Raw genomic sequence first — 21,186 nt, 5'->3', positions numbered from 1 at the left:
GATAACGCATGCGTTAGTCAATTGGTTAATTTACCGATTGGCTAACACAAATTGATCAAAAATTAATTACCGCGGGGCTAATTTCTCACCAGTGTGGGAAAGGCCTCGAATTTGCGTTAAATTTTACCTTACCGCACCTGAGTTATGAATGTTTTTGGAGTCTGGGAACACAGGACTGATAAACAGTGCAACAGCACAAGTGAGCAACTTGAGTATAACAAACTAGTCTATCTAAGACTTCTGACCTGGAAGACGGTACAGAATTTCAAGTAGACAATGTTAGTTAGAGCTATTGGCTATTAGATAGCAATCTTAGGAACTTGAGAACAATAGTTTTCTCTTTCCAAAGATAATTGTATTCACCTGATAAACAGTGCAACAGCACAAGTGAGCAACTTGAGTATAACAAACTAGTCTATCTAAGACTTCTGACCTATAACAATGTTTAGAGAAAGAGTTAGGTAAAACAAAATGTAAAGTATGAAGTAGTAAGAGTAAAGTACCTGGAAGACGGTACAGAATTTCAAGTAGACAATGTTAGTTAGAGCTATCGGCTATTAGATAGCAATCTTAGGAACTTGAGAACAATAGTTCTAACACAATCATTACAAAAGAATAATAGCACCTTGTTAACTTCGATAAAAGAAATGATAATAAAATAGTGAAAATTACGTACTTCTCTTTCCAAAGATGGGAAAGAGAAGTATCTGGGGATTGAAACAACATATATATAACTGGTAAACTTGTTTGCTATTTGAGACTCTTTGGGGTAATGTTAATGCTGACCTTTCTTGTCTGAGACGTAACTTGAGGTTTGTCTACTCTTTGATCTTATTGCATGTATAACTCTTTTCATCTTCTCTTCAAGTTCATTGCAGACTTCAACATGAGTTAATGCACAAGTGTGGATGCTCTTACATTCACAACTGTCCCTTGGGTTTCTCAGATAACCCTTTGTCAAGAGACATATACATACAAAGGCCCCTTTCAGACCGTCAAGTGTTTTTCATATTACATTCCCTGTCCTCTCTCTTTATTCTTGCCATAGACTTGCCTTCAAGAATGTATGGCAAATCTAGATTTGATGACTGTGGCATCTTTAAATCCAATGGAGTCAGGATTGAGAAGGGTGAAGCCTGACCCGTCAGCCCACATGATTACAGCTTGAGGGAAACTTGTGAACTAGATCCACAATTCAGACAAGTTGCGGACTTGGACACCGCAATTCCGCTCAATCGGGGTTTGAACTGAATAATTCCTGTGGTGTAACTATGTCAGAAAGTCACAATACAGGCAGCTGTTGTACAATTATACCAAGTACTTGGTAGAACACACCACCCACATTCCCCAAGTTATGAGGCTATGAGGATGTGTAGAAGATGATACCATGAACAACATTAATAATGACCAACAGTTGGATATATAAAGGAGTGAAGTGGGAAAATGCAAAAAACAACTTAAGAGGACTTAAGCAGTGGAGTATTTATCTGCAGACTCCAAGGGAATCCACAAGAGGGACTTTGTGAAGTTGAGTATCCCACCATTTATTGCCTAGTTTCCGATTCCCATCACCCTATATTGGGTCAGACACCAGGCACAATGTTAAATACAGCCCGGTTTAACTAAAAAGAGGGCAACCACATCATTGATTTTGATTTCCTCATCTTTCAATGAAAGAAAGGTTACCCACTCAATTGTCAATCATCAGGGCAGTGGCTCACACACACATGATGCATAGCATAACCTCGGTTTAATTAAAAATCAAGTGCATAGAAGGCATACAACAGCATAATTGAGATTGCTGAGTTAAGTTCAAAGAGGAAATGAAAATTCAACAGATGAAAATATACACAATAGTACACTTACACAGAGAGAATAGGACACAGAACACATACCACAAACAACATAATTGACTAGAAAAATTTATGATGGTAGATAAGCTTTCCGTTGATAATGGTTGCCGCTGGTTCTGGGTGCCTTCTTTGTTGTATGCTGTCAGGCTTGTGTTTCCTAAGTAGCAAAACGTGAAACACTGGGTGTACACCTCTCATAGAAGCAGGTAACATTAGTTTATAAGCGGAGCGTGAAATTTTTTGAATGATACTAAAAGGACCCATCTATTTAAAGTCCAATTTTGAGCTTGGTCTAGTTGTTGACAGGTCCCGGCTGTTAAGCCACACTTGATCGCCCATGTTCCACTCTGGTGTTGACCTAATTCCTTTGTCAAATTGTAGCTTCATCTCCTCTTGTGCTAAATTCAAATTCTCTGTTAGTTCAGACTGTACTTCAGCTAACCGCTTCAATCTTTCATCTACGCTTGGTACACATTGTTCTGTAAGAGGTACTCCACCAAAATTTGGGTTAAATCCATAGTTTGCCTTAAAAGGTGACACTCCGGTCGCTGCGGGATCTCTGTTGTTGTATGAAAACTCGGCAATTGGTAATAATGCTTCCCAGTCGTCCTGGCAATAGTTGACAAATTGACGCAAGTACTGCTTGATAGCCTTATTGACGATTTCCGTCTGACCGTCGGTGCGCGGGTGGAAAGCTGTGAATGGATGCAAACGGATACCTAATTGCTTATCTAATTCTTTTGTGATCTGAGAAATGAAAATACTTCCTCTATCCAAAGTAATTGTTTTAGGAGTCCCGTGTAGTCTCCACACAAACTTCACCATCAAGTCTGCCAGTTTGTCCGCCGTCATTGACTCGTTACATGGGATGAAATGGCCCATTTTTGTCAGGCGATCTACTACTGTGAGCACACTGTCTTTGCCGTTAGATGCTGGTAATTTGGTGATAGTCATCAATCATTGCAAGAATTCAACATCAAGTTTCCAAATGCAGCAAAAAATTACAAAAGGAAAAGGAGTAAGTGAGAGGGCAAGCTTTTTCCCACTGGGTTTTTTAATGCTGCCCGTGGAAGGAATGCAGAGCTTGCAAAAGGGAGCTTGGGCATAAAATGGGGGATAATGTTATGATCTCATAACGGGTGAACTACTTGTGAAAGGAGTTACATTACATGTCACAGATCAGATAGAAGAAGTTGTACACGTCACAGTTGTAGATCTTTCCTCTTCTTCTTTATCCGACAATCTATATAGAAGACTCAGACCTCAGCCACCAGAACCTCAATCCCCGTTGCTGAACCCCGTGATCTAGCCTTAACAGTTATATGTTACAAGTTAGTCTTTGAGTACATATATATGTACTCAGGGCTGACAGTCATAAGCACTGGCAATGACAAAGCCTAAGTTAGGCATGCGTAACCAGTACTCCATAGTACATATGCACTCCTGGTGTTGAAGTCAAGCCAGCAGATCCACAATGACTTTGGTTGTGTAGAATTTGGTAGCACATCTTGTTGGCCTTCCAGTCTCAATTGTTGTCAATAGAAGCTCTTTGTGATCAGTCCTGTGGGCCATGACTTCTTCAAGAAATTTACTACAAATTGATATGTATGATTCCTCATTGGAAATATTGAGTGCTGCAGCTATCACATAGTAACCACAGTTGCCATATGCAGGTGGATTGAATACAGACTTTACAAATTGAACAATTATGCTTGGCAGTTGGTTTAACACAAGTTGTTTGTCAGGTGATGTCAGGGTATGTTTTGCACTCGCAGATGATTTGATTGAATGTTGAGCCTTTTGAAGTTTCTTTTTTGTTTTTCTCACACAGATACAGGTTTCAGCTTCATTGGGAAGGGGAAAGACAGCTGCTCCAAAAGTGCAACTAGATTCCAGACTAGCTTGTACCTTGTGGGAATCTTGATCCAAGTTCAAATCTTCAGCAATTAAAGACATAGTTATTTCTGGCACAAGGACTATCACACAAACATTTGAGGAGCAAGTGGAGAGGTTTTATGAGCCTACAGAGCTTCTGCTACTACTTGAGCATGCTTGTACTGAGTCATATTTGGTGTACTAGATTCCTCCCATCAGAGATTTTACAATCTCTATGTTGCAATCTTATCATAGTAGTCTGGCACCCTTTCTCTTGACTCTCGATCAGCCTCTGTCTCACTCCTAACAGGAGGCCCTTGAAGAGGTGAGATGGGACTTGGAGGTGATCTTGTTGATGAATAGCAACTCCAGTGTCCTTATTATGATCTCATAACCTTGATAACCTGAACTGGAACAAGAAACACATAAGTCAGCAACCTGTGGAGGCGCAATCATGTTGTGATAGATGTAAAACTCACTATACTGGTAGTTCCACCTCAGAATTGGCCATTTGCACATCAATTCAATTCACGTGTGTGCCATTTCACAACAATAGTCTTACAAGTGTATGGCCACTTAGTTTACTAAATCAATTGGACTTACTCTGGTAACAGCTGGTAATCCTTTGAAATTGATTTTGATTGGCCATCCTTTGCTGACACCAAGGCTTCCAATATACTATACTATGTTATACTGCACTATACTATACTGAACTATATATAAAGGGTACTCAAAGTAAGTATGTACATGTACATACTTTTTGCTATATAATTTTTTTGGCGGGGAAGACAAGGCCAAAAGTATATTTTTTTATTTTTCCCCACCAAAGAAAGTATGTAGCAAAAAGTATGTAGCGCTACATACTTTACTTTGAGTACCCTTATACTATACTGCATCTAAACTATATTTGGTATAGTATAGTTCTGAGCATAGTATAGTATACTTGAAATATATTCAGTATAGCTTAAATATACTGAAGTATAGTCAGTTTTTTTTTGAAAACTTGTATAGGCATCTTTCAGGATATTTGGTAAATCCAAGTATACTGGGTATATTTTTCAGTATAGTATAATATACTAGTATGTATAGTATAGTGGCAGCCTTTCTGACACCCAAAGGAATGATGTCTGTCTCCAAAAACTTGAGATCTGAGGGTGTGTGTAGATTTTGGGCCTCAATCAATACCCCTCAAATAATCAAGGGCTTGGTGGCAGCAACTATACTCACGGAGGTTCTGACTATTTCTAAATGAACTTGGCTGAAGCAGGACCCCGGGACAGGAAAAAATAATTCATCACACATGAGATTTATAGATCACAAACACAAAGCTTTTGGATATTATAAATTGATCGCATTATAAAGACATCTAATTACCCCAACCCATCAGCAATACCTCCAAATCGGATAAATAAGTACATCAGGTGGTATGCAGTCATCTGACTGCTGATGAAAGATTCCAAAAGAGATATTAAGTAGTTTGACATTTTAACACAGATAAACACGCGAATCCTGATTCACGAAGGTAAACGCTCCCGGAGGTTATAAGACCTTAATCTCAAAGAGGGTAGAGTAAATGTGTACCTATTGTGACACTTATGATTATGCTGATGACCTGCATCATTGAACCACTCATTCGCGGTCTTGAAACAGCACCTGTGCTAGTTCTTTCATTCTGTGGCAGGTTTATAAATTAGTATAACGTTTCAAGCATATTTAGCTCAGAAAAGACACATGACAGTCAGTTTGCAGGGTGTGATGTTGCTTACCGGTATTATGATAGGATCATTCTGAGGGGAATCTGTTGTTGGTTTGGGAGGCTCTGGCTGAGGATTTTCTGGCAGACTGGGTTTTAGCTCAGGTGGTGCTGATTCAGGATTAGGCTGGGGTAGCGCAGAATTCGAAATGTCTGGCCAAGGTTCCTTTTCAGGTATGCTTGGAGTAGATTTGATTGGAGGTGATTCTTTGACGATGTCTGAAAGATATGAATTCACGTTTGTATCGTCAGTACAAGCAACCAACTCTCTATAATGAGAAGTGACATATAACCTTTAGAAGGTGGTGGGTTTTTCGTTGACCCCTTGTCTTTTTCAGAGGTATTTTCTTTCTCCTTGACCTGGGGTTTCTCTGAATCCTCTTTTGTCTGCTTTATAGCCGACCAGTGAAAAATTTGGTATATCAGTTGATTGATCTCGTCAGAATTTCTCCCGGCATATTATTTGATACTATGAGATGGATGACCACTTACAGATGATGGAATGCCTTTTGTACTGTCAATTTTGCCAAGGGGTGGCGTATTTTTCTTGTCGATCTCCGGCTGGCTTATGGTTTTACTCTCTGGAAGAAATGAAAATGTGCGATGACAAAAAAATTAACGACAGTTGGACTTGAGCTGTCTTGAGGGAAATCTTTACCGGGTGTAGTTGGTTTCTTGGTATCAACGGCATTGACAATTTTGTTTGCTGGTATCTTTGGCTTGGTATCGCCAGCCTTGACGATTTCTGATTTACGAAGAACTCAGAATTAAAATCTTGGCTTAAGAAAATTCAAGGAATCACTGACCGTGCTTTTCCTCCTTTTGAGGTGGATTATCAGGTGCGCCGAGTACTGATGAAATAGGTACTAAGAAAGCAGGCCGGTTTGGGCGGATCAGAATTTGTTGAAGAGAGAAAAAACTCCAAAAAGAGACACTAACCTGACGGGGACGTGGTTTTATTCTTTGTATCCTTGGAATTCCTCTGTCTTTCTTTGGTTTTAACCGGTTCTTGAGATTTGACATCTGTTTTTTCCACTTCCGGCGATGACTTTGGTTCTGGTAAGTCGAATCCTGGAGGTGTCTTTGGTTCTGGGGTGTCGACTTCCGGCGGTGTCTTTGTTTCTGGTGTGTCGACTTCCGGCGGTGTCTTTGGTCCTGGTAAGTCGAATCCCGGCGGTGTCTTTAGTTCTGGTGTGTCGACTTCCGGTGGTGTCTTTGATTCTGGGGTGTCGACTTTGGGCGGTGTCTTTGGTGCAGGTATGTCGACTTCCGGTGGCGTCTTTGAGTCTGGTGTGTCGAGTTTGGGCGGTGTTTTTGGTCCTGGAAGAGGCTGAGGTGTTTCGATCACGTTTTACAAATCCGATGTTAGGAGGTTGGCCATCTCAACATGCTTACGAGGAGTACAAACTCTACTCACCTTATTTGAGCTCGTATCAGGATTTTGACCTTTGATGCCTTCAAAGTCGAGGACTAATTGAGCGTCTGGGTACTCTCCTTTTTCAGCTAGAATATCATAAAGCTCACCAGTATCAATTGGCGGAGCATGATCATTTTTATCTTCATTGCTTGTGTTAGAGGTTTTCTTCTTGCTGCACCTGCATTTGCCTGCTTTTCGGCAACGTGAGTTCCCAGGCTTCCCGTTGAAAACCCCTTGGATCACGTCGTTGAAAAAATCATCGAAGCCCGGAATGTCATTGCCAAACCTTGATTTTGGTATGTTGGGGCTTCCATCTGGGGAACCTCCAGAAATTTTGCTTGTTTTGCATTTCCCATTCACACATATCGTCTCCGAACCTGATACCACGGGGTTCTGGTCATGCAATCCTCATGGATATTTCAGCAGGGATTCGCTTATCATGTTTTGTAATACGATAGAAATCACAAACCTGCTGTCCCGGAGGTCCACTTTCCGGAGGTCCACTTTCCGGAGGTCCACTTTCCGGAGGTCCTTTTGCCGGAGGTCCTTTTTCCGGAGGTCCTTTTTCCGGAGGTCCTTTTTCCGGAGGTCCTTTTTCTGGAGGTCCATTTTCTGGAGGTCCTTTTTCTGGAGGTCCATTTTCTGGGGGTCCATATTCTGGAGGTCCATTTTCTGGAGGTCCATTTTCTGGAGGTCCAAAGTCTGGAGGTCCAAAGCCTGGAGGTCCAAAGCCTGGAGGTCCAAAGCCTGGGGGTCCACTTCCCGGAGGTCCTTTTTTTGGAGGTCCTTTTTTTGGAGGTTTTTTTTCTGGAGGTCCGAAGCCTGGAGGTCCCATTCCCGGAGGTCCAAAGCCAGGGGGGGCACTTCCTGGAGGTCCAAATCCCGGAGGTCCAAAGCCTGGGGGTCCACTTCCTGGAGGTCCAAAGCCTGGGGGTCCAAATCCACCACCCGCTCCACCCTTATGGTGTCCCCCGGACATCTGAGGTGGCCCCCCGCCGCTTCCCCCGCCGCTACCGTGACATGGGAACGTCGGAGTATTGGCTACCAGTGGGATATTGAGTATTATACAATACACCAATCCAACATAGATGAGTTGTTGTTTGCAGGGCAACCACGTCATGGTCACCTGTGGGAGCCCAGTAGCAGGCTGATATGGAGCTTTCGTTGAGCAAGTCGGTGTGTCTGGTGAGGTGCTAGAAGATAGATGAAAGTTATCAGGGAGAGAATGAAATAGTGGTGATGCACAATTGGTGAAAGACTCGGTGGGAGTTTTGGGATCTAGTAAGATGAATCCACCTGATAGCGTTGGGAAGGTTCGATGCAGAAAGGAAATCCACTCTTGATGATCACCCCGTGTTGTAACTTCACATCGACATTAAATTTGCACTCATTCATCCCCCAATGTTTCTACTGATCGCTTTTCATAAATCGGATGCAATCACTTACCATCAGCATGGAAATGGAGCAACCACGTTGTCTCATCCTTGGCATTCATCAAGTTCCCTCACATCCCAGCGAGAGCACGGCCGTCCCTAGCAGTTGTTGCCTAGACGTGATGTCTACGAAGAGAAAAACAATATCAGTCGATCATCAGCGAGATTTTTTCCGCCGGGGACTACCACATGGCTTTCTTCCCATGGGCGTCAAGACCTTACCAGTAGCCATTATTACCTGCGATCGGCTCGCAAGGTCATTGTATACATTCATGGCAACCGAGGTCACCTTCGGAGTAAAAGACTTGACCCCCTCAAGCAACGCTGAGTAATTCATGATATGTTGGACTTCAGAAAGAGATAATGAAGTTTGATCAAACCTCAAAGGTTAATACCACTGAAAACCCGAGAATACAGTCTTTGCTGTGTCTAGATCCAGTTGAAAACTGAAATTTCAACTTTTTCATTCTTCTTGATGTCCAACATTTAACGAGATAGCTGTCATGCGCTTGTAAGCTTATCATCTGTTTTCTCTTTTCTTTCTGTCGCAAGACCATTCAAAATTCACAAGTGCTGGCAGGTACATTAAGGCAAACCTAGACAGATTCGAAAGTCCCCTGGGGATCACTCCCAAACAATGTCACCCGAGCCTTATATCAACTATGTAATCATAGGCAAAGGTTGACTTCGACAGGATGATAACATGACATATCAAAGCCAGCAGCATGAGCATAGATACGTATGTCTACTGATCAATCTGATATTTAGTATACTGGTTTTAGTTTGAAGATGCCATGGATAGGATTGCACACTTGAGTAAAAACGTTGATTGTAAATAAGTACTGGACAGCGCAGTTGGGTGGGTGGGTTACTGTACAGAAAACCAATGGGCTATACATTTTCGATAGGACATGCAGAACATAGGGACTTCCTGTAAAGTGATACGCTGTAGTGCGGATAAGCCATGGAGGAAAGTATATAGACCCAACAAGTTAGAGTGTGGAGCGATTGCAGTCGACAGAGACAGTTCCGCTGATGTCAGAATTTTTATGACGATGGATTTTGATTAAGCTTTCCACATCTTCTTGATCAACTCTGTGAGGCCTATAAGTCAAAAGATGATATTGACGAAAGTTCAATCAATCCACTCTATCTGGCGAAGCTTGGACTGTTCTTGTAGTCATGTACGTACCAATGTCGTGCGTGTTGAATTGATACACACCAACGAGGACACCGCATGTGAGTGCTCGGACAGTCCAACGAGCGATCGGGCCAATCCGAGGAAACTTGCGATCATGAAGATAATCGATCAAGATTTGGTCGAACCCCTAAGATCATTTAACTTCAGCCTTGGGCCGGGGGTATGTTTCCAAACCTTACTCACGAGATGTGAATGCATGATCAAAGCTACTCCAAGAACCCCATCCAGTAGTGGATTCGGGCTGGCTATGGCAGTAGCTGCGGTGACGGGCACCAATGCAGCGGATAGTGACCTTTCGAAAGTCCAGTGAATTGAACCATGTGCTTTATTGGGCGGAGGAAATGATGTAGGATCGTTTATTGTCCCTTTGACATAGGCTTATCGATGGTACGGGTACGTCAGTGGCCGAGCAATGGATCCAGCCCACGTCCTCGAAAAAAATTGGCTACATACGAGCGTCTACTGAGACTGCAGCACGGAGCGCAGGAGTCGCCTGAGCTTTGGATGCTCCAACTTCATGATGAACAAAAGATCAGCGTCAAGATATCGAACCGCAACTGAATGAGAAGTCGAGACCTACCTGTGGAAAATGCGAATTGAGGCGCCAGAAATCGGTTCTGCGAGTTGAAAATCTTGAAAGCTGAAGTCAAGTTTCGCTGAACCAAGTGAGAAGCCATGTTGTTGGTTGAGAAGTTGATTGAATTGGGAGACGAAGTAAGGTGTGTGGGTTTTAGAGAGTGCTAGCTGCCAAGTGGTGATGTCAGATTTGCACCAATCAGCTGTATCGGGTAACGGGTTGCATGCGGGAGTTACATATGGTTTACATACAAAAAGTTTAAAACAGGCAGCCGCAGCAAAGAAATTCCGCGACTGCCCGAGAATTGATCGGCAATCAACTTCCAAGCACGGGATCTACATAGGTGATTATAACAAAAGACGCCTGGTACATTAGAGCTGATGAGTCAGTTAAGACGCAATGAAGTGATATAGAGGAGGCTATGTTAGGCATGTCTGTTGAATTGCTCTTCATTCTGGTATGTCTTGAAGTAACAGAGGGGTCAAGTTGGCCAAAAATTGCCTAAAACTTCATGTACTTGGGCCTCCCAGCTTTGCAAGTTTGATTTTTGGAAAATTGCTAGGAATTTGAATTCTCATTTGGTGCTTTACAACATTTCTTTTGAATTTTGAAAATTAAAGCAGCATTTTGATGTAGAGAGGATTGCATTTTAGGTGTTTTTCCAACTTGAGATCTGCTGTCAATGTGATTATATGTTAAGCCTTTCCTTGTCCCCAATTTCTTCCCAAATTTCAATACTAGAGAATATGCAGGCATGTGAAATGTTCTTAAACATGATTAAACAAATTAAGAGTCTGTATTATAATTACTACCACTTCTCCACTCTGCCACCAGCTACACCATGTAAAACTGAACTCATTACAAGGTGTAGCTGGTCCCCTACATGAGTTTCCCATTCAAATGAAATATTTATCATGGATTATGTTGACGTATTTTGAAAATTTTGGATCAGCAGCCCAAAAACATTGAGGGGTAGTTGAGGATGTTTGTGTATTTTTATGCTACAACAATTTACCCATTTAGGGTGTTCAAACCTGTGCAAGAACTGTGCAAGACCGACATGCAAGATCCATGCAGAATCCGTGCAAGATTTTTTGCACTAATCTTGCACATTAATTTTTTTGACAACCCAAGTTGATTGTGTTCCAAACCGTGTAAACACCATGTGAGACCAACTTGCACTAATTAATTTTGAGGTTTGAACACCATAATTGTTGTAAAATATGCATAAATCCTTATGAACAACTTATCCAAATTTGTAAAAAAAAAATAAGGGGTGTTGAGTTTGATTTTTTCACAGATTTGCCTGTAATTTTTTTACATAAATTTTAGGCTTTCTGATATCCTGTCTTTGTAAAACATTTACAACACAAAATCAAAAACCTCACCTTGACTGTGTCATTCTTGGAAACAGGTGGGTTTGATAGTGGATGCAGAACAAACTCAACCTATTCAAATTACACAGCATTCAATTCTTTCTCCCTTGGCTGATTGGTTTATGCAGCATTGCCCGTTGTTTTTCTAGAGCTCAATGACAAGCCTGTCTCACAGTGCAGATGGAAATGGGCAGCGGGGTAGAGCACTGTGCGCAGAGCTGTTGCTTTGCCTCCTGGGCAGCAAGGTGTCATGTGTGTCACACTTGTTGCTGCTCAAGTCAGCCTCATATTTTGTTGAGTTATGTTAGCACTATCCCTGTTGAACTATGCTTCCAACAGCTTCTGTGTCCCATTTCTCACCACCAATTTCCCACTTCTTGATCACCTTTTCAATCACCTGTTTGGTCAACTTCCACATCCAGGTCTCCACCATTCAAAATAGGGACCCCACTATAACTTTGTTGGTATCAGGATTTTGATCAACAAGCAGTACTAGTGGTTCTGGCTCTCACCTACACCTATCACCTATAAAAGGGCACTGAAAGTGGATTCCACAATGAATTTATCACTTTCAAGGCAAGTTTGTACACTTTTTGTCTCATGTTATGTGACAGAGATTGTAGCCACAGTAAATCCAATAGTGTTGGCACCATACCCAAATAGTCAGTTATCTCATATCTCTTCTCCTTTAATGACTTCATAATGTGTTTATCAAATTAATTTTTATGTTAGTTTTTGTTTCTTTGCAGAATAAAAGTTCCCTTAATCTTGTAAAAGTGAAATGACAATCTCATCATCATGATTGAATTGAAACTCCACAGTTCCCTTTGATTGTTGTCAAGATTATCAAATCTTTTCCCAAGCTCTATAGTACTAACAAAAGGGCTGTGCTTATTGAAGAAAGACATTGTCAAGTGGTTTGGAGAATGATTATGGCAATGATTATTCAATTTCATGTAAACAGTTCAACAATGTATCTTTTTCAAATTGATTTAAACTTCATTCCAAGAAAGAAGAAAGTTCAAGAACTAGGCCGTCTTGGGCTTTGTTATTTTGGAGGCCGGCCCGGCCCGGCCCAATAGAAAGGAAAACTGTGTGTGTGTGAAATAGCAACAAGGGAATTTGGTGATTTTGGGTGCATGATACCAGTCATTGTGGCTATTAAATCTCCTTTCCTCTCCTTTTGGAGTGCCTTTGACACCTTTCTGAGCCTCTTAGCTCACCTTCTATCACCAACAACCCCTCTATTTGACCTCTTTTGGCTGGCCCATAAGCACACCACTCTGAGGGAAAAGGGCTGAGCCGGCCCAAAACCAGGCCTGCTTAGGTGGTCCTGAGGCTGGGTTCAAACCCTAGCTGAAAGATGGAAAGATGAAGACCTTGAAAAAATTACAATGGGAATCAAATCCAAATTGATTGGAAAAAAATGAACTCAAATCATGGAAAGAAGCCATCCTTTCATATACTTTGACCATTGCTAAACAGTGGTTTTGAAGACACTTTGACTAATTGATCTCAATTTTTAAATGCTGAGGCACAGCTAGTGGCTCACTAAAGTACTCCTCAAATGTTTTCTAATGTATTTCTTGGTCCAACTCAAATTGTCTTGAATCTGTGAATGTAACTTGGAATTATGAGTTACAACAGGCAATCAGGACCCCACAGGAGCTCAACAGGAACACTTCTTTGTGCATTCCGGGGTCCTGAAGACTGAAAAATTGGTCCAAGTCAGATACAGAGTGCTGGAAAGCATATACATTGTTGTGATGATTGACTTATCTGATGCAAGGGGTATGTATTTAAACCTAGTGTAAAACTTGTCATTGTCATTGGGCCTTTCTGTAACATGTCACTTCTTAGAGTACATACACATGTACACTAACCAAAATTACGTGAGCGCTTTGATTGGCCGGCACGGGCAGAGACTGGGCAGTGGACTGTATGTAGATGGCACAAACGTCTCAATGGAGACCATAGCCTTAACCTAGACCTTAAGCTACTTGGACTAAGGCGACCACCACCAAATCCCGATGCATACATACACGAAATTTTGCCAGCAATTCTAAATCCTACCGTCACCAATCATCCCAGCTCGCCATAAGAAATGAGCGAAAAGCTCACGCGAATCGCCATTGTTTCGAACGATAGTAAGCTTCTTGTATCGCTATTCTCAATCATGTGAGTGCTGAACGGTTTTTGTTTTGTTGGACTAGAGTGCAAGCCTAAAAAATGTAAACAGGAATGTAAAAAGTCATGCCCGGTGGTGCGAATGGGTGAGTACGATTGCTCCAACATCATTGTTTAATATTTCACCACACTGAAGTTGAATCTGCCAGGAAAACTCTGTATCGAGGTCGATGGATCATCGAAAGTGAGTACGCACTTGGCGATCAGTTCAATTGGAATTCAGCCGTTCAACTCCCCCTTTGCTATAGATCGCGTTCATCTCAGAAGAGCTGTGTATCGGTTGCGGGATTTGTCCCAAAAAGTTCGTTTTCACTCAAGTCTCACCAAAGCTGCCACTAGAATTGACGCTTCGACTCCAGATGTCCTTTCGAAGCCATCAACGTCATCAATTTGCCTACCAATTTAGATGGTGCGGTAACTCATCGGTATTCTGCCAACGCCTTCAAATTGCATCGTTTACCCGTCCCAAGGCCCGGGCAAGTATTGGGGTTGGTAGGAACCAATGGAATTGGGAAAAGTACTGCTTTGAAAGTCTTGGCCGGCAAGCTTAAGCCGAATCTTGGCAGATTTGACGTAAGTCTGAAGATCAACGCAGAGAAAGATAGCTACAACCTTACCACAAGATCTTCTTTTAGGTGCCTCCTGACTGGCAAGAGATTCTGAAGCATTTTCGAGGTTCGGAACTTCAAAACTACTTTACCAAGATTTTAGAAGATAACTTGAAAGCCCTTATCAAACCCCAGTATGTTGACCACATTCCCAAGATGGTCAAGGGTAAGGTGGGTGAATTGCTGGATGGAAAGAATGACGCAAATAAGAAGCAGGAGATGTTGGATATCTTAGATCTCAATGACGTGGTGGACCGAGAAATTTCGCAACTCAGTGGAGGAGAACTTCAGCGATTTGCCATAGCGATGAGTTGTGTTCAGAAAGCTGACATGTCAGTTCATAGAACCGTCATTCTTAAGATTGCTTTCCTGTTATCATGTTGACCTTCTCACAAAGTTTTCCACTTCCGAATCTTTTAGTTATATGTTCGACGAACCCTCGTCCTACCTCGATGTCAAACAAAGATTGAACGCCGCTCGGACAATACGGTCACTTCTCAATCCATCTTGCTTTGTTATTTGTGTCGAACACGATTTATCAGTCCTGGACTACCTTTCAGACTTCATATGTTGTCTCTACGGACTGCCTGGAGCCTACGGAGTAGTAACGCTTCCTTTCTCCGTCCGAGAAGGTAAGCATGAAACCAGAATTTATATCTTCACAAAGGAGACTGATAGATCCGTGTCGTAGGTATCAATATCTTTCTGGACGGTATGATCCCTACAGAGAATTTGCGTTTCCGCGATGAATCACTCCATTTCAAGATCGCAGATTCAGCAGAGGACATGGTGATAGAATCTTCGCGTAGCTATCAATATCCAGGGATGACCAAAACGCAAGGCAACTTCAAGTTACACGTCAAACCGGGAAATTTCACCGATTCTGAGATTATCGTGATGTTGGGCGAGAATGGTACTGGCAAGACCACCTTTGTAAAGCTCATTGCAGACAAGATCAAACCAGACGAGGCCGACTTATCTCTACCATACAATCCAGAAAGAGTTTCACTCAAACCTCAAACTATTGCACCCAAATTTCCTGGAACTGTTCGGATGCTACTTATCAAGCAGATCAAAGAGAATTTCCTGGCTCCTCAATTCATTGCCGACGTCATCAAGCCTCTGAACATCGAAGGGTTGATGGACCAAGCAGTAACAACTTTATCTGGTGGTGAACTTCAGCGTGTTGCGTTGATCTTAGCCTTGGGCAAACCTAGAACAGATATATATCTGATTGATGAACCGAGTGCATACCTGGATTCAGAACAACGTATCATCACATCCAAAATCATCAAGCGTTATATCATGTCAGTCAAGAAGACGGCCTTCATTGTCGAGCACGATTTTGTAAGTATAATTTGCTTTTGAACTTGACTTGATACATATTGATGAGAGGATACTTCCCCGCAGATTATGTGAGCCTGTCTGAGGTCTTATGCATTTCGAACCAGTGGTAGTTTTTGACCATGTGGAATTATTGCACATCTTCAGGGCGACCTATTTGGCCGATCGTGTGATAGTCTACGACGGTAAACCATCGATCGAAGCCACAGCTCACTCGTATGTATTTTGATTTTGCATCACCATTTTGCCAATTACTGACTACATTGCTCCTACAGTCCACAGGCTCTTCTAGGAGGAATGAACAAGGTCTGCAACGCGTACTTTTAATCAGCAGTATATCAGATGGCAAGCTGACACCACTGCGAATAGTTCCTTTCTTCCTTGGAGATCACTTTCCGACGTGATCCGTCCAATTTCAGACCGCGAATCAATAAGACGGACTCCTTGAAGGACAAAGAGCAGAAAGGTAAGCTGTGCTGGTATTTCAAAAGAGGTTGACTGATTAGCTGATAGCGCATATCACTTGATCGTATCATAGCCGCGGGCTCGTATTTCTTCCTGTAAGTCATATCTATAATCCCTCTAACCCAGATTTTGGTTTCTGACTATCTCTGATTCATAATTTAAATGACAATCCAGGGGAGACTGAAGTTATGGGCCTGAATGCGTACCAACTCGGACTCGGACGCCAATTTTCCCTTGGAGAGTATCGGTTTGATTGATTTAGGTTTGATGCATCATGCCAGAGGGTCAGATATGATAGCGGAAAACTGTCACTAGAAGCTCGTCCTGTGTCTGGCTTCTCTGCGCAGGCGACATGGGAACTTGTGACCGCCGATTGTCGGCATAATGCCATTTCGAGTGTATACAGCCTCGGTCAATAGATAATGTGCATATACCAGCCATTCAATGGGCCTCATCCAGTGTAAAATCTTCATGTGACCAAATTTGCGTCAGATTGTCAATCGAGCATACGTAGTCCATGTATGAGATCATTTTCCTTCCTTCACCAGCCTGGTGTGCTTCGTCAGGAATCTAGGCAAGGCAGGATAGCCGCAGACCCTCGACTGAGGCTGAGCCTGAGCAAAGGTGTTTCATTAAGGCCCATCAATCAAGAAGAGCTAGACCTGAAAACTTTTCGATTTCTACGGCGGGATTCAATGCACGCCCTCTGCTATCACTCAATTTCCACCCCTCTTGTGCCATTTTCAGATGAAGTACAGCTGAAAATCCTGTAAAAGGGAGAGCGTGTGCTATGGCGTCACAAGTAGGCTTCTGATATCTTCAATACGAGTCGTCTGAAGCATGTTACCCCAGCAGACCATCAAAAAAGCATCTTTTGGAATGGTGTCTCGAATCTCACCGCAACTTCATGATCATTATGACTGTGCTGGAGGAATATATTCGAACTAGTCACCTTTCTTACTTGGGATCAAAAATTCGGAGATGAGAAAGTTGACGCTTGAGCTCTTATACATGAGACGCTAAGCGCGGCAACACAAGGTTACACTCGGACAATGTGACATCTTTCTCCATCTTGAGGCGATGCTGGGCGACGCGCAGTGATGACTGTGCAACAACGCTCAAAAGTCCTGCTAGGGGGTGGAATTCCAAACGCTGGCCGGGACGGGACAGACTCTAATTGTCAGCTTCAAGGAGTTTCGGAATCGTATGTGAAGGAAACAAGATCTCAATTCTATGTCATTGTGGTTTGATGATTCAATGGTTCAATGAGCGAGTTTTGATGTTCAACACCCATCAAATCTCTATATATATGAGGGTTGTCGAATTGAAAGTTCTGAGCATTTTGCGAGTGAATTGATGAGACTAGGAGGAGGAAATGATCTCGTATATGAGACGCAGATTCTACAACACCGCCAAGCTGAAGAAAAGGATCAAAACTGCCCCCACTGGATACACTTGGGGAAGACTACGAGCTTGACCCTGATGAAAACTTATGGTCAGGAAATTGGTTTATGACCATACTAGAAACATGGAGTAGATGATGGTCCAGTACTCACATTTTCTAATGAATCATCTCCCGAAGTGTCTGATGTGCTGGACGTGTTGTGTTGGTCTTGATGAGTTACATTTCCAGAGCCGGTCGCGAACGGTATAGCCTGTTCAGATATCAATGTCGTCAATATATTTTAACTCACATGTGTGCAAGCACGTTATCCCCCTCACTCACTGTACCGTTGGGTGGGCCTCCAACCCTGAAACTAGGCGCTTGCTTTTTTTCTTCCCCTGAATTAGCATTAGCAGGCTCTTCTTTAGCCAGCTGATACGGCAAGTGCGCCTTTTGGATACACAAAGGAGATACACAACGTGTCAGTGAGATGAGGAGTTTTGTGTCTATGTATATACCGTTGCGGGTTGAGTGAGGAAGGCTTACCGCTTCCTTTCGGGGTTTCTCAGTGGCAATGGTTATTGCATCGTCTGAAAGCTGTGGAGCCTGATCGGACAAGCTCTCCTTTGTGTTGTGATCTTCCGGCGCGCGGCTGAGAGAAGTGCTCAGGCTGAAACTGGATAAAATTATTAACAATGAAGAGATGAGCAAAATAGATAGCTGCATTTTTTAAGGTCTTATTTCAGTCAACTAGTAGAAAATCTTAGGACGTTGGAGATCTGGTTTGACTCAGGCTCTGGGAGTTGGAGGGGATTATATAGAATTTTTGACGACAATGACAACTGGAAAGCCTGTTCATCCCAGAGATGTGACAGCAATTCCTTTGCAATCATGCTAGCACTTCGATAAAGGCAGAAATTTCGAACGATCGACCTGAGATGATGAGTGATTCTCGCCGGCGCGCATTTGCTGGCATTTCTGTTTGAGTTGTCCAACTGGGTTCCGCGACATGAAGCACGGATTAGATTTGCGATCTGTCTAGATAGGGATCAGCCCGAGGCAAGGCTTGGCGGTAAAGTAAAAACGTCACTCGAGCCAATGAGCTTTATCACATATCGGCGCAGGTCTGGACAGAAACTGCTGATGATGGTAATAGTATTCGAGTACACTGAGAATTGGGAGGGGTCGAGTCCTGTCGAGTCTGTCGAGTCAGATGGGGAGAATTTACGAGGGAAACTTGGTCAAGAGTCAACTCACTATCTAGTATCCTTGACTCGACTCATTCCGTGCCACAATCTTCCATACATACATACTGAGACCGATCAGTCGTCGTTTTCAGAGCATGGATATCTCACCGACACAACTTGATCGCCCCAATGGAACGATCCTAAGCGTAATGCTATCTAGTGATTTGCTTCCTAATGTTCTGGCGTTTGTAACTCCCGCGACGTCAACTCGACATCAAACCTGGTTGGCCTCCCTTGCGCTTGTTCACCGTTCTTGGCGAGGTCCCGTATCGTTTGCTCTACGACAACATCCCATTCTAACATCACTGAGCCGACTGCTTCAATTCCAAGACTCACTGTGGGATTCTGGCAATGCGGTATCAAGCATCGATCGACATCGACGATTTCCAGATCACTTCGAGCCTCTCCTTCCACTTGCTAGTCCCATAGAATCATTGATCCTCGATTTCAAACCGAGCGCGTTGAGGTCAGCACAGTTTGAGAAAAGCGGTGAAGACCCCTACACCGACTCGTCCAGTTTTGACGCTCAAGAACTGAAGAAGTTACAAATGTGTAAAGATCACTTGTACTTGGATCCGACATTCTTTAATTCGCTCAGAAACTTATCATCTTTACACTTATCTTACATAAAGATCTCGATGAACTCTATCAGCTACTTGTTGGAGATTCTTTCACCCTCCTTGAGCACCATCGGTCTACACGACGTACAATTTTCTTCTCAGCTATCTCAGTCAGAATTGAGCTCTTTTGTGTTTGATCTGATCTTTTCTGTCCCGAGGTTGACGACTCTTAACCTCTCAGGATCGCTAGCAGGCATTAGTGGGATATGGGCTGTTCTTGGTATACATCCACCCTTACCTAGCACCGCTAGGCCAGACAGAACAGTTTCACCTGCGCTTCACGAGAAAACTAGCAACCTCAACGAAAGGTCGAAACTGCGTCACATTATACTTGCTGATGGCATATGCTCTAATTTTTCGCACATATCGCCACGTGAGTTGATGTCACGGTGGCAGTCAGACCTAGTTCTGGACCTACATCCTGTGGAAGACAACGTGAGTTTTCATCATTTCTTATAAGTTTGTATCACAATGGCAAGAGTTATCATCTTCATCGTTACATGGTTGAGCTCATTCACACACTCAATCAATACAAAAAAACCATAGCCAGATGAATGTCTTTCGATCCAACACAAATGTCCACAGCCTTCCCAAATCTCTCGTTACACTTTTTACACAAATGGAGAGGAGTGGCAGGACCCATATATTCAACGTGAACTCATCGATACCGCCTACAACCTCGGTATCACACTGGAAATATTCAGGTCTAATCAGGACATCATTACACGCTGCCGGCAATCATGACGAGCGATTCCATACTACATAGAACTCTTCAAACAGCGAGGCATGGGTTTTCAACGATTTCACATACACAAGAGTTTCTAAAGTGGCTTGCAACAAGATTGCCATGAAGTCACCCATCATCATAGCGAATAAGCTTGTATTTTCTGATTATATGTGACTCCAATTCAACTCATGTGATATTTCAATTTTTTGTACAAGAAATCTGGTGTAAAAAGCTAATATGGGTTTTGTACTAAACTCCCAAGAGCAAAAAGGTAAGGACCTCACAACACATTGTACTTTACAAACTAGAACCAAGATGTAGCTGAAGAGTTGGAAGGACTATTCTAGAATCCAAGTTCAGTTTTCAACTCAAGAAGGTGTAGTCCTCCGGATAGGGATGCATCTAGAGGGTTCATAGTATGAACTTTTGATCCAGAAGAACCACTTGAGGAATTTTACATCTTTCACTGGAGTTGATTAGCATGATGAAGAGAGGATGATCATTGACATGAACTAAAAAAATTCTTGCGAAGAAAAATAAAATTGATTCACTGTGTCAGTAATGAGTTCCACTCTAGCACGAGATTTTCAAGTCTTAGATTCCTCTGCCAAATGATGTTGATGTTCATGTTTAAGTAGTGTCCTAACTTTTCCAAGGGGACTAAAGTCACTCGCAAACGTTGTCCAACAAGAGACAAGGCTATCGAAGGGGCTCAAACTAAGAGATTTATCCTCCTAGTCGCGATGTTGGATATGCCTAAACTCGAGTGTCACTCCTTCCACGACGATCGACCGTTCAAAAATCAGAATCCAACCCTGCTCTAGAAAAAATCCAGTCCATAACGCTGGAGTTTTCACACTTGTCATCGGTTCACTTTAGTGATTGGGTTCCTCGTCAGGAATAGGTTCTGACCCTGTGGAAGTTGAACCAAGTTGAGATCCTTTTTTGTATGTCCATACCAGCGTCAGAAAATACGTGGCCCCTCTTTTGTGGAGACCACCTTGATCTTGACAGGCTCTATAGCTTGCATGTGCACCATGCAAAAGTCTTGAATGCTGTTGCTGTTCATCTCATCTATCTATGGGATCTGATGGATGTACCGATTGTAAGGTGATATGG

The 21,186-nt window shown here is 42.7% G+C and overlaps 5 protein-coding genes across 5 annotated transcripts; 2 read left to right on the top strand and 3 right to left on the bottom strand.

Annotated features, from left to right (window-relative positions):
• Positions 1 to 6,554: 6,554 nt before the first annotated feature.
• MELLADRAFT_30457 (uncharacterized protein) lies at positions 6,555 to 6,827 on the bottom strand (the record flags this gene model as incomplete). Its single annotated transcript, XM_007409654.1, has 1 exon — positions 6,555 to 6,827. A coding segment is annotated over one exon (273 nt), but the record flags the coding sequence as incomplete, so codon positions are not given.
• A 2,570-nt stretch (positions 6,828 to 9,397) lies between these two features.
• On the bottom strand, positions 9,398 to 9,907 carry MELLADRAFT_35945 (uncharacterized protein; the record flags this gene model as incomplete). Its single annotated transcript, XM_007409653.1, has 3 exons — positions 9,398 to 9,435; positions 9,524 to 9,659; positions 9,716 to 9,907. Coding segments are annotated over 3 exons (366 nt in total), but the record flags the coding sequence as incomplete, so codon positions are not given.
• A 3,682-nt stretch (positions 9,908 to 13,589) lies between these two features.
• MELLADRAFT_62916 (uncharacterized protein) lies at positions 13,590 to 16,508 on the top strand (the record flags this gene model as incomplete). Its single annotated transcript, XM_007409910.1, has 12 exons — positions 13,590 to 13,632; positions 13,699 to 13,758; positions 13,822 to 13,856; positions 14,308 to 14,612; positions 14,701 to 14,912; positions 14,972 to 15,627; positions 15,691 to 15,695; positions 15,772 to 15,840; positions 15,900 to 15,930; positions 15,994 to 16,090; positions 16,163 to 16,184; positions 16,352 to 16,508. 12 exons carry the CDS (start codon positions 13,590 to 13,592, stop codon positions 16,506 to 16,508), a joined length of 1,692 nt encoding a protein of 563 aa, XP_007409972.1.
• Positions 16,509 to 17,320: 812 nt separating this feature from the next.
• On the bottom strand, positions 17,321 to 18,199 carry MELLADRAFT_62915 (uncharacterized protein; the record flags this gene model as incomplete). The annotated part of the gene is made up of 4 exons (XM_007409652.1): positions 17,321 to 17,506; positions 17,646 to 17,744; positions 17,816 to 17,923; positions 18,020 to 18,199. 4 exons carry the CDS (start codon positions 18,197 to 18,199, stop codon positions 17,321 to 17,323), a joined length of 573 nt encoding a protein of 190 aa, XP_007409714.1.
• A 616-nt stretch (positions 18,200 to 18,815) lies between these two features.
• On the top strand, positions 18,816 to 20,106 carry MELLADRAFT_106199 (uncharacterized protein; the record flags this gene model as incomplete). Its single annotated transcript, XM_007409911.1, has 4 exons — positions 18,816 to 19,186; positions 19,373 to 19,713; positions 19,737 to 19,775; positions 20,045 to 20,106. The coding sequence occupies 4 exons, from the start codon at positions 18,816 to 18,818 to the stop codon at positions 20,104 to 20,106; spliced, it is 813 nt and encodes a 270-aa protein (XP_007409973.1).
• Between the last annotated feature and the right edge of the window lie 1,080 nt (positions 20,107 to 21,186).

Source organism: Melampsora larici-populina (assembly GCF_000204055.1).
Source record: "Melampsora larici-populina 98AG31 unplaced genomic scaffold MELLAscaffold_17, whole genome shotgun sequence".
Classification (NCBI taxonomy): Eukaryota; Fungi; Basidiomycota; class Pucciniomycetes; order Pucciniales; family Melampsoraceae; genus Melampsora; species Melampsora laricis-populina.
This window is presented reverse-complemented; position numbering and strand designations above follow the sequence as displayed.